Below are 13196 nucleotides of genomic sequence, written 5' to 3' on the forward strand. Positions count from 1 at the left end.
CAAGATTACCCTCATGATGTACAAACTCCTTAGTGAAGTCATTTCAATAATAGCATTTTATTTACCGAGTAGTATCCTGGTTTATAGAATAAATAAACTAGGCATCAATTTCAGGTTTGAAAATATTGATAGCATTACAAGATACTGTTTATGCTGAAGTTATCCGTTTCTGAAAATAATTAGGTAAAACTGTAACTATGAAGTGTCATTTCACAAGAAGTTCAAACAGACATGATTAATTTTCAGTAATGTTATAGGATTCTACTCTTTTCTAGGCATTGTGTGGCTCTTTTTACAAATAGTTTTTTTTTCCATCTGCGTGTAAACTTGTTTTCTTGTTTCAGCAGCAGTAAAATGTATAGAGGACCTAACCTTTGGCTTCTGGAACACTAAGCATGGTAGTGGATATGAGATTTGTTAATTAACTATTCTTGATTCCACTTAAAGCAAATCTCCTCAAGCTTGCTTAGGTGACAGTGTTCATGGACGTTATGATTCTCCTAGAGGAATTCAGTGGAATTCTTCTTAGTCATACAAACCTCAAGCAAACTCTGTATGATAAAATGTGATTATGTTATGAGTCTTCTTCTGCTTACAAAACATATGCCAAAGGCTACATGGAGTAATTTTAAGGAATATTTTTTAGGTCTTCCTGCTAATATTTGTGTGCCACCTCATCTGTCCGTCTGTCTTTCCTCCCTTCCTCCTTCCCTCCCTCCCTCCCTTCCTTCCTTCCTTCCTTCCTTCCTTCCTTCCTTCCTTTTTCTTTCTTCAGTTACCAATGCACATTAAAAACCATTTTTGATAATAGAAGCAAAAGTCTTAAGAAATGAACCTACATTTACATGCAAAGTGAGTAATCACTCAGCATTATTCAGTTTGTGAGATTAAATACCATGGTGTAGCCATAGATTTACACAGTAAGAACCTGAGGTGGAGGTAGAATGTGACACTTTTCATTTAAATGCAGCATTTATTCAGCATTATTAAAACAAATTTACATATGTGAATTTTCTGAAAATCCCACAATCTTGTTTTATTAGCTGTTTTTCATGTACTCATCTAGCCTTTTGAGGTAAGTATGTTTCTGTAGCCCCATTACAATTCTAGTTCTCTCATTTGTAACTTGCACGTTTTCACTGAGGCCTAAATAGAGAAATTACGTGAGGCAGCGAATAAATGGCTGGGACATAATAGGTGCTCAACAAGTATTAGTTGTCTTCCACTTTTATTTAGCCTGTCTCTGGTGGTACAATTAATGTAGTGCAGCCTCATGATATTGTGCATTTAGTAAGTACAGAGATAGTTGTCACCTTATTGCCTGCTTTTGTACAATTGGGTTCTTGTGCCCTGCAGCTTGGCCTGAGGAGCCAGTGACACTTTCCACTCAATGGAATGCTTAGTTTCCTCATCAAAAGTGCAACAGATAAAAAGCTTTCATCTCAATATATTACTCCATGCTCTCTGCAGAGCAACTGAGGTTTCAGTGAAAAATCTCATGCATACTAACTTTCTAGCTGTAAAGTATGCAAATCATAAGTCTGTTGCTCAGTGACTTATTACAAAATAAACATACCTGTATACTACTTCTCATTTCAAGAAATACTATTTCCAGCACTCTCTAAACTCTCTGTGACCTCAGTTATTCTCTGTCTTCTTCCCCAGCAGTCAAGTGTTCTCCAGACCACTAACACTTTAGATTGGTTTGGCTTGTTTTTGAGCTTTACCTACATTCAACTAAAGCATTCTTAAGCACTGCCAGTATGCATTATTTTGTACCTGGTGTCTTACAAGTTTGTGAGTGTCACTCATATTGTTGTATGTAGTTTCTTCATTTACGTTGCTGCATAATATTCTGTTGTGTGACCAGATACTCCATTGTGTGTGTGTGTGTGTGTGTGTGTGTGTATACTGCTTCTTAAAGCTCTTCTTCTGTTTGTATTTGGGTTTTTTCCCAATTTTGACAATTCAGATAATGATGCTCTGAGCACTCTTGTATATGTGTATATGTACAAGAGTGCTCAGAGCATCATTATCTGAATTTATGTTTGCTAGGAGTCTGAACTAGATGGTTAGAGTTTTTCTGTATTCTTTTATTTTTCCTTCTTGAGATGAGGTCTCTGTTAAGTTGCCCAGGCTGGCATTACACTTGCAGTGCCTCCTGTCCCTGCCTCCTGAGTACCTGAGATTACAGGCATGTGCCACTGTGCCTGGCTTCTGTATTCTTTTTATGTCCCCAGCTATGCTTTTAAAATATAATTTTTATTATTTTTATGCATCATGCTACTTGTGCAGGATATTTTGAATTTTGAATGTTAGAGACAGCATGTTGAAAATTTTGTAGATAAATTTATATGTATAAATATAGATTATTTATAGAAATTATTATATGTTTAATACATATATTAAATCCCACATGATATTCATGTTTAGAATATAAATACTCATGAAGCCATATGAACTAATTTAGTGATTACAGTAACATTATTAATCATATAGAGACCAAGTTAATCTTTTAATGAACTTTCCTCTATGTAATCAGTCCACAGATATTTTTGATATGTGAAGTTATGTAGACATTTATAGAATCAAATCAAGCCAACATGGTTTTGATGCAGAGTTTTAAAAAGTAGATTTAATCATTCTTACTTGTATATTTATTGTATTTATTTACTGGTGTATTTATTGCTTTATGCCCATGGATCTAGGACCATTCTATTTGATTCTTTTATTTCAACCAATATAAAGACAAAAATTAATGCTTTGAGTCCCTGTATGTCGTCGTCGTCGTCTTCTTCTTCTTCTTCTTTTTTTTTTTTTTTTGTGGATGAGACAACTTTAGCCTTATCCTAGCATTATTCTCAGTGTCCATTTATTACCAAGAGACTCAGACCTTTCTTGAAGAGATAGACAATATGCAGAATTTTTTGAAGTGTGTTAACATTCATTCTCCAATAAGAACTTTTGAGAGTGCCTGCTGTCTCTGAGGCTAGTGTCTATGGGAGGGCCAGATTAGTGTCATCTGGCTTTTTAAAAACTTCCGTGACCTTTGCCCCAACACAGTTCTATGTAACCCTACGTAGGAATATAGGAATATTACCATTGTAGCCTGCCACTGATAATGATGCAAATGTGTTCTGACTTCAGATGTATTGCCCTGGGGAAGGTCTTGAGAATCCTTGATGATGTGTAAGTATTTTCATATGTGAATTATTGCATATCAGTATTTTGTTTATATGAATGCATATAAAGAAAGGATAGATGTTAATGTTTTGAATTAACATTAATAGACTCAATAGTGATATTTTAAAGTCTGGTGGCATAGATCACAATGTAAACATAATTATGATGTGGCTGCCATGTGCCTTAAAAAGTGATGTGCATGCATTAAGTGCCACATGATTGTAGAGAAAGGTATTTTTTGTTTGTGATAATTGTAGACGGCTTTGTAGAAGTGAATCCATTTTAGAGACTTACATAGTTTGGTGATCTTGTTGTACTAAGTGTTATTAGGCAAATACAAAGTTTGGGATAACCTAGTTGTCCTTGTGAATGTTGGAAAGATCATGTATTATCTAATAGAACTGGAGAGCCAAAGAAATACATCTGATGGCAGTATTTGCAAATCAACATAGATTGTGTTCTTTTGTAAGTTTCTTGAAGTGGTATTACTTAATATCTATGACTGTTGCTTCACAGTTGCTCATGAAAACACTGGAGAGCCAATGAAAATTGGATGGGAAACCAAGTAATCTATCATGGCTTTAGGCTCCTTTAGAATTAGTTTGTTTAATGGCTAGATCTGATACTTCTCCGTGCCTCCGCTGCCTCTTCTTTAACACGTGGATAATAATAGTATTTTACTCCAAAGATCGTTAGTCAGAATCAAAATCAAATGAGATAATGTGCTCTTGGCACAGTGTCTAGCTCCTAGTAATAATAACATGATACATTTTTTTATTAACTATAATTTCAGGTTACAATCTATATCAACATTCTAGATCATGCATCTAAAAAAAGTCTCATTCTGTCTGTTGGTTTCTTTCAAATTCAGTTTGATTTTGAAGGAACTATTTGTGAAATACCTGAATCTAGGGGAGAAACTATGTATATTTGTCTTTACTCTGTTATGACAGGTGTCCACAAGAAGATTGATGGGGAAAAAATACTAATTGGGGTGCAGGTGGTGAAAATCTTTTCTAAAGGTATATGTATGGCTACGTGTGTTTAGATAGATTCTGAAAGTGAAAATTGAGTAGATCACCTATTTAAAATACTTAACAAGTGAGCTAATTTCTTCCCTAAGTAATTCTGCAGTCTCAAACTTAAATATTAAATCGCCATTTTCTGTCTCACAGGTGAATATGCAAAGTAGGAGGTGTAGGGGCCCCAAAGAGACCTGTATGTGGGGTTAATATCTTAGTCTAGTCTCTCACTGTGAATAATCCTGAATATCTGGCTTTGTATTCAAAATTAATTTAAAATATATTCTTTGCTGTTTGCTTCAGCATCTACTCAGCCTATTTTTATTTTATTTTACTCTAAAGATGTTATTTTACTTCTTTCTTTCCAGGTTTTGGCTTTAATTCTTGAGGATAATAAGAATATGTTCACAATAAAACAAAATCCCAAAGCCCATTCAACTATGGGATCTGCCTGGCCTCTCAGGGAGCCCAGTTTGGACACATGATTTTGTTCTTCTGCATCACCCAGAAGCACAAGCCACGTTAACATTTAGCTGTGCTAAGACAGGATGCAGTCCCACCCTGGGTCTGTACTAGATATGTGTTTACTGACTGGGGTCTTAGGTATAGAGGTTCTGTCCTTTATTATTTGTACAGTTGAATCTGGGTAAAGACACTGATTACAATTTGGAGAAACAGGATTTATTAATAACCAGCAATAATCATGGGAGCTTGATGTATTTTCTCAGGTATCTGCAAACTTTTGGTAGCTACCAATTGGAACTATAGGAACTGTAGATCTCTCAAGTCTTTCTTTAACACCTTTTCATATTCCATATTTCATGAAACTCCTGACCATATTTTGGTGTTAAACTTAATTTTAATCAGCTGAGTCTTAAAGTATTGTAAAATAATGAGACAAATTTAGACAGAAGGTTTTAGATTGGTCACTATAGTGGAACATCATTGGAAACTATAACTAAAAACATGTTAGAGCTTCTTTATGGAGTGATAGCTGTATGAATTCTTTAGCTTAGAGCCAGCATTGCGCTTAAACCCGCATATGTTTATGAGTACATAATTTGGACATCTGGGGTCTTGTACATAGATGTTTTATTCCCTTCTTAAAACTTAGTGTTCTATCTGTAATCCTCTGCCATTACATATTCTTTCAAAATGTTGATTCTAAATCTTTCATGATAAAACATACTGATCTTCTTTTAATGTTGATAACTATGCTGGAAAAAACCCAAAGCCAAAGCCAAAGCCAAAAAAAAAAAAAAAAAAAAAACCCTTCAAAACAGTCCATGTCAGAGTAAAATGTCTTAATTTTCTTTCCAAGTTAACGAAGGAATACTGTCTTCTTTGAAGATGTTACACACACTTTAAAGTCTTGGTTATATTTCTTCCTTGAATGTGGCTGTCTTGGAGCAGCATCTCCCTCTGTATTCATTAAAACATTAGTTTGGTGGGTAAGTGACATTATATGACATAAAGCTAAATGAGTTTGGAAAATTCCAATCCCAACTGAGCAGACTCCATCCTCTCCAATCCCTAGGACTTTTGTGAGCTGTAATTGCGATTGTATATTTTGGGCCTTTGGGAGGGGTCTAAATTATACAATTTCCTCCAAATTTAATTTGGTCTAGTAGCCTCCTTCCATTTATTTTTTAGAAGCCAATTTCATGGGAAGAACACAGAGAAATTTTTTGGATTTCCTGTCATATTTGTTACAATATTAAAATCCCAGAGAGCTTACCTAAACTTGGGGTGAACATAGGCAGAATGTTCTGAAATAATGCTTAGATGAAAACAATTTTTTTTTTAACTAAGCCTGTTACCCCAATGAAGAATGGATTCTATATGTACTTTGTATTTTTCACACATAGAACTTCTCTCATTCCAGAAGACTGGGAAAAGTTATGTAGCTTATAAAACATACATAAGTTACTTTTGAGTATAGGTTTTTTAGAAAGATAGTTTGCTTTGGAAAATTGTATTGCCTTTAACAAAAAGAGAAAAATGATTCCTCTGTGTGTGTGTGTGTGTACTCTGTTTTCATCAGAAGTAAAAATGATGGTAGGTGTGTTGAATTAAGCAGGTGGCAGTAAGTAGGTTATCCTTAGCATGTGTTTTATAGGGTGAAAGACACTTGTCAATACTGTTATTATTTTAAGTGGATATTTAAAAATTTATGCATAAAAAGATCCCTAGCCTCATAGAATACACACACACACACACATTCTGAATTTATTTCTAAATTCCTTTTGTTCCATGAACATGATAGCTGATTCCTGTTGGTATTTGTGCTTGAGCTGTTGGATGCTCCTGAGGTTCTATCCTTGAGCCACCAGTCCTCAGATGGGTGCAAGCCTTTTTAAACTACTTCCTATTGTGTGGTAAGGACAAGCATAGTGGTTTGTGAGTTACTTCCCAGTTTCATGAGGAAGAGCTGTTGCATATGATGGCGCAAACTTACTTCCCTTCATTTTGGAGGGGGGGCGGAGAGATCTCTGTCATCTTTTTCTCTCTGTCTCTATCTGTATAAACACACACAGACACAGTACATTATCAATGTAAATTGTCCCTATGCCTTTTAATCTTGTATTCAGTTTTGCACTCTTACAACAAAACCTTGCTTAAAATACTTGGCCATGAAATCAGTGATGTATGTTATCTTCATGGTGTGCAGCCATTAGTCACCATACTGTTTGTATAAGTGCATCAGTTTACCCAGTGGATTAGCACTGATTGGCACTGATTTTTTTTTAAATGGAAGAACTGAGACAGTTATTAGTTCCCCCTGATTGATGGATTGAGTAAGGGATTGAAGTTTTCTTTTCTGTTGAATGATAGATTGAAAAACAAACAACATGAATACGTAAAAATTATACTACCTTTTAATATACTAATTTTTTTCAGAAAATTTCTAGGGAGAAATTTATAAGCATTTGTACAAAATTAAAAAGCACTGGCTTTTTAATTTTTTTAATCAATGAAAATCTAATTTTTATATAATAAACTGTCAATTGATTTCATCACTGTCAAGATAAATAGATGCATTTATACTTTTCTGTGAGCTGATCTTTTTGAACAAAAGTGCTAAGTTTGACTCTTTGCCCTATTGAAATATTTGAAGTTTAACAAAGAAGTAAGGAATGAGGTTGCGCCTGGCCCAAATGCAAATCAGATTGGGCTGTTTAAAGCAACAGTTGTAGATGCTTAATTTTTTTTTTTCTTGAGAGAAAAAGAAAAAACTATTTTGTGGGGAAATACATGGTAATGTTTTAAATTTGCTTAATGAAATTGTGATCTTATTCAAATCAGAGTTTTTAATACATTTGCCTCTCATTTAGTATGAAATGCAAAATAATTCCCCTTTCATTTTGATGTTCAATGATATATACTTACTCTGTTTTAGTTACTTAGTGAAATGGATGCATGCTTCCTTTTTTAAAAAAGAAATTTTTTTTAGTTGTCAGTGGACCTTTATTTTATTTATTGATACATGGTGCTGAGAATCAAACCCAGTGCCTCACACATGCTAGGCAAGCGCTCCGCCACTGAGCCCCAGCCCCAGCCCACATGCTTCATTTTTTCCAGATATATTCCATGGCGTCATTTTAGACTTCTAGTATAAAGTCTTCGAAGGAAAAGAGCTGTGATTTTCTTCTAAAAGTGAAATGGTTAATGAAATTCTTTCTCTAAGATATATATGGATCTAGGGAGACTCATTTTGGAAAATATGATATTATTACTTACCATAGTATCTCCTTTTACCTAGAAACTAGTGTATTTGAAATGAGATATTTAAAATATAGAGAACACAGTATGATGAAATAAAAGCCTAATAAAATGTGTTTGGGCCAGCATCAAAACTCTTTGAAATAGGATATCTAAATAGTGTGCATTTTATCTCAGAGTAGGTTTAGGTTAGCTCTAGTGTCCAGATGACTATTAATGGGCTTTGTGCTCTGAAGCATATGTTAATAGAAGCGATCATTTTGGATTAATTTGATGTGAATTAATAAGAGATTTATTTGATGGGAGTTGTTTGAAGGTGATGACATTTAAATCTCAACAGGATTTGAAATGTCCCAAAATACCTTTAAGGATTCAGGAACAGTCGATTCAGAGAGAACAAATTAAATAGAAATGGATAGCAAAGAACAGGATCTGACATTGGGTTTATGAAGTTTGATGCAGTTTACAAAAAAAGCGATCTACCATTGAAGTATTGCCCTGGAATCTGAAGAAATAGAAAACATTAAACTCCTTCAGCAATTCTTGGGTTTGTGAATTGGATAAACAATGTCTCTTGCATTTTATAGTTCACTTAAGCAATCTGATTTTGATCTGTATATATGGAGTAGACAGGATTCAAGTGTTTTCCCCCCAAACCAATGAGCAGACACATATGTTCTTTAAAAACTGAACTTTCTGTGTTGTTCATATGGAAGCTATCTAGTTTGCTATAGGCCTAAGAGTTGACCTTCCCTTTTATTTTGCTATCACTTGCTTAATTCTTTAAATTCTTTGTGGGGGACTTGTGATCAAAAGACACAATTTGCTCTTTTTTTTCCCCTTTGTTGTTAATTTTTAAAATGAAAGCTACGTGAAATGTGTAATGAACAGCTCTGTACTCCTGGGCCGGTAATGTGGGCAGGCAGGGAAGAAAACTTATTTGGTAAGGAGAACACCATCATGACTTTTTTTTTTTTTTTATATTAAGCTTTGACTTCAAACACTTGAAAGTTTTTTTATTTGAAGAAACAAAAAGAATGGGTCATCTGGCGTTATACATTATGAAAATGAGAACTGCTGCCTATAATAAAGGTCATACGCAGCAGGATTGAGACTGAGCTCAAATCACATAATCTTGTTCCCCTAATTTTTTAAGGTCTTATCTATACATTCTGAACACACACACACACACACACACACACACACACAGATATTTGGAAAGATATTTAAAAGTTTCCATTTTCTTTGAGAAAGAGAGGTTTCTTATAATCATTTTTTTTTTTTTTTTGCTTTTTAGTAATGTCTCTTAAATTAATGACAAGTAATGCAATTAAAGCCATCTTGCTTGTTGTATTTAGCACACAGCTGATGCTGGATATATGCTTGTTGAATGGATGAATGTTGAGTAAATGGCTAACTGAGAGAATGGCACATGGCAGTGGGAGTTAGGCCTCCCTTAGTGGTTGGTAATTTAGAATTTTATTGTTAATCAGTCCAAAGTCTTTGAAGGTAAAACTAAAGTGTGATTGACTAAAACCAGTATAGAATCGAGAGGAAGCTTAGAAAATCTATTCTAATGCCCTCATTACATAGATAAGGACAGAGGCTCAGAGACTAGCAGGGGTTTACCCTTTATCAATCAGATCAGCAGGATCGATCACATCATCCAGAAACTGGACACATGATTTCCATACCATTAGGTATTCATTCTTTGTTTAAGGTCAAGAAACTATTAAAAACGTATAGAATTCACACTTCTTACTTTCAAGGAGTTTTTCATCCAATGGAAGTAAATCCTAGTTCTCACCTGCATTGAGTGGATGTGGATGTGGGATCTGTTTCTTTTTAAATTTCTGTGATAGTTGATTTCTTTATTTGATTATCTATTGCAAGTTATTTGAAGTAGGAATATTTTATAAATGTATGTATGTATAGATTCATATATGTACATACATATATTTATCTGTTTATATATCTATTATATACAAATATGTATACAGATATGAAATATAATACTCATTAGTGGGTCAGTTCATGATGTCTAGATAACAATAGAAAACTCAGATCCCTTTTGCTGAGAAGCTGCCACATTGAGGAAATGATTCAGGCTCCAGTTTTTTTTTGTACATATTTAAACACATTTTAATCAGTGAGATCAAGTAGTAGAAATGTATTTTAAACTCTAATGCTGATTATATCGACTGCATAGATCTAAGTGGTTTCATAACAGACAGTTGATTCTCCTATTGTTTTTTTAAATGATAGTAAAATCTATTTCTAGGAAAGCAAACTTTTTGATTTAAGTTTTAATTTAAAAGGAAAAACAGTGACCTGAGAGTAGATATTCATGATTTTTGCAGATGGAATGGCATATATCTCAGAATTAAAAATATAAGAGAGCCTTTTGGAGAAGTGAAACATATTTTAACTTGTTTGAGTGTCCTGGCAGTCATATTAGATGGGCTGTTGAAGGAGCGTGTGTTCAAGTGCTTGTGTAGGTGAGAATGGGGTGAATGTAGATGATGCTGTCTCTTCCCCAGAGAACAGGTTTTTATCTCACATTTCTGTAGAGCACTTCCATGGGCGATCTGGAGCCTTATAGTTATTCACACCTTCTTTTTCCAGTTCACTTTCAGCTCCAGTATCTAAAATGGCTGTTTATAGTGGACCTATTCTAACTGGTATTTTGAACTTCAAATTTTTGAAGTTTGAACTTTTCTTGTAGTTTGAACAAGGTATTTTGCTGTGGAGTAGTGACAAAGTTTAAAATAGAATCCCAAATCTGATGACTAAGGTTCATTTTTGTGGTCATGTATTTTAATCACTTGAAAATTTTCCCTATAAAAGCCATTGCTAGTGTTTACAAATTAAGACCCTCCCTTCCCCATGTAGGTAAGTATCATAGTCATTAGGGTTGAGGGGATTTTGAGGTCAAATAACTGCACCGACATCACAGTCTAATGTGAACATGACTTCTTGTGCTTGTAATCTTTTCTATCATCTTCCTCCCCCCTGCTGCTTTATTAAAACTCAGAGGAGGAAAGAATCCTGCTCAAGGTCTGCTCATGCTTTTATCAGATATTTTCCAAGTCGTCCACAGTGCTGGCATATTAATGTATTTTAGGTGTGATACATTAAAATACGTTTACATCATTTAGGAAGGAAATATTTTTTTTTTTGCTTTGTTTTTCAGATGTACAGATCAGCTCTCAAAATGTCTTCTGTGCCCTCCGAACGTCTTCTAAGACAATTGCATTAGCTTCCTGCTAGTTGACTAATAGAATTAATAATTGTAAAAAGCACTCTAAAGCCACATGCCTTATGAAGTCAATGCTGGGTATGATTTTACAAGTATGTGATCTATTTTTTCAAGTGAAAATGTTAACTGGAAAAGTTCTTGGCACTCAGGAAAACATCGTGCAATCTGTTATTTGTCTTAGAGATAATAACTGGAGGGTGGCTACAGCCTTACGGTATCTAACTTATGACTTGCTAGGGGAGTTTCTTCCACTTAGAAGTATTGCAAATGTGCTTATATTTACATAATATGTCACTCTGAAAAATTATGATGATATAATTCCAGTAAAAATTATTTTTCTATAACTACTTCAAAGTATAGTCAAATAAATTAACCCCATTTTTTAAAAACAGCAACTAAAAAAAAAAAACAAAACCAAAAAAACAAAAAACCCCCAAATCCATGCCCCTGCCCCCACAACACAAAAAAACCCAAGTGACCTTTCTGATACTTCTTTGAAGTTTTAGCAGTTTAACATTCTTTGCAATGTATATTATTAAGGGGTGCATTCAGCATAAGGAGTCAGTGAGTCACACACATTCTAAAGGTCTGTTCTTGGGTGAAAGAAGAAAATGAAATTTGGAAAGACGATAATTTAATTAAGTCATATTTTCTCTCAGGCTCTAAAGATGCTGGGTGACTAGTTTCTAAACTTTGGCCCATTGTATCTTTTCATGATTACAGTAAATCAGTGAGATCTAAAACTATTCTTTGTTCAGAAAAACAAGTTAATTTTTTCGTTATTACCACATTGAGATCTATTCATTCTTAGTATTTTATCTTAGTTTCCTGGCTATTTACAATGTTGCCATTTCTCCAGTTTTCTTGACATTAATATAGGGGCACAAACCTTTTTCTCTTCATTTTGATGGAAGGATAACTGTAATGGCACAATTCTTCAGACATTATTCCTTCAATTTAGGGTTTTGGAATTCTAACTTCTTTGTATACCCTTATTCATTTTATTTAGATAAGTCATTGCTAGATTTAGTCATGTTAAGTAGAAAATGTTAAAATGTGAATGATATAGTAAGTGTTAATCGAAGAAAAGATTATACAGTAGTAGTTATGAAGAAATGGTGTGTAATGGTCTTCCATGTGTTGTTACAAGTTCCCAAATTTGGTGCAGTCACTTCTTAGAGGAAAATAGAAGTCTCCTAAAACTTTACCATCAACACTTAAGACCTTAATGTGCAAACATTATAAATATAGCCAGCCAGTGTTTCCTTTAATATTCTGGCTTTTGCGTGTGTGTGTATGTGTGTGTATGCACACTAGGAATGGAACCCAGGGCCTCATGCATGCCAGGCTAGGGCTCTAACATTGAGCTACAACCCAGCCCAGTGTTTCCTTTCATAATGAAGATTCCCTGGCTTTCTTAATTTTAGGCCTACTGGGTGATACCAAAGGGAGGAACACATCCTCTTTCTTCCCAGAGTAAGATGGTAGATTGGCTTTGCCTCATGATTTCATTTTCTCTTAAAGCTTCAGTTTTTATCCTATAATTTCCTTTTTGTTCCAAGAGGGAGAGTCCATAGATATTTGGTAAATGAAATTATTGATCTATAAGAAGTATACTTTTTGAAGTATAGTTGTTTATTCATATTATTCACTAAAGTGAATTTTTGTCTCATAAATGATTCCTTATATAGCTAGTGCATTATCCTTATTCAGTGATTCACAGTATAAAAATTTAGTTTGACCAGATTTTCAGAAGCACAGGTACACCCATCTATCCCAAGCCAGTGTGGTTACTTAGCACTCATGAGAAACTATAGGTGAAAATGACTAAACCATGTTATTAACTTGGATTTTCCCAGCACATTTTGGATAATAGTGGTGTAACTAACTCTGATAAATCGGTCCTCACGGCAGAGTTGGCTACTAGAAAAGGCTTGTTTTATTAGAAAGTCACAAGTGGAATTTTCCAAGAGACATTTGGGGTGATGATGTAGATAGCACTTGATAGA

The 13196-nt window shown here is 34.3% G+C and overlaps 1 protein-coding gene across 5 annotated transcripts in view; it reads left to right on the forward strand.

The window, feature by feature from the left end:
- Trps1 (transcriptional repressor GATA binding 1) overlaps positions 1-13196 on the forward strand; it is a 235919-nt gene that overhangs the window by 30253 nt on the left and 192470 nt on the right. For 2 of the 5 annotated variants that reach the window (XM_071602176.1, XM_071602175.1), the window contains exon 2: positions 11122-11279. The exons of the other annotated variants lie outside the window; for them this stretch is intronic. In XM_071602176.1, coding sequence (XP_071458277.1) covers positions 11243-11279 — 37 coding nt within the window. In that variant the 5' untranslated portion in view covers positions 11122-11242. The remainder of the gene's footprint in view (positions 1-11121; positions 11280-13196) is intronic. 5 annotated transcript variants of the gene reach the window in all.

This window comes from Marmota flaviventris, chromosome 15, assembly GCF_047511675.1.
Source record: "Marmota flaviventris isolate mMarFla1 chromosome 15, mMarFla1.hap1, whole genome shotgun sequence".
Taxonomy (NCBI): Eukaryota; Metazoa; Chordata; class Mammalia; order Rodentia; family Sciuridae; genus Marmota; species Marmota flaviventris.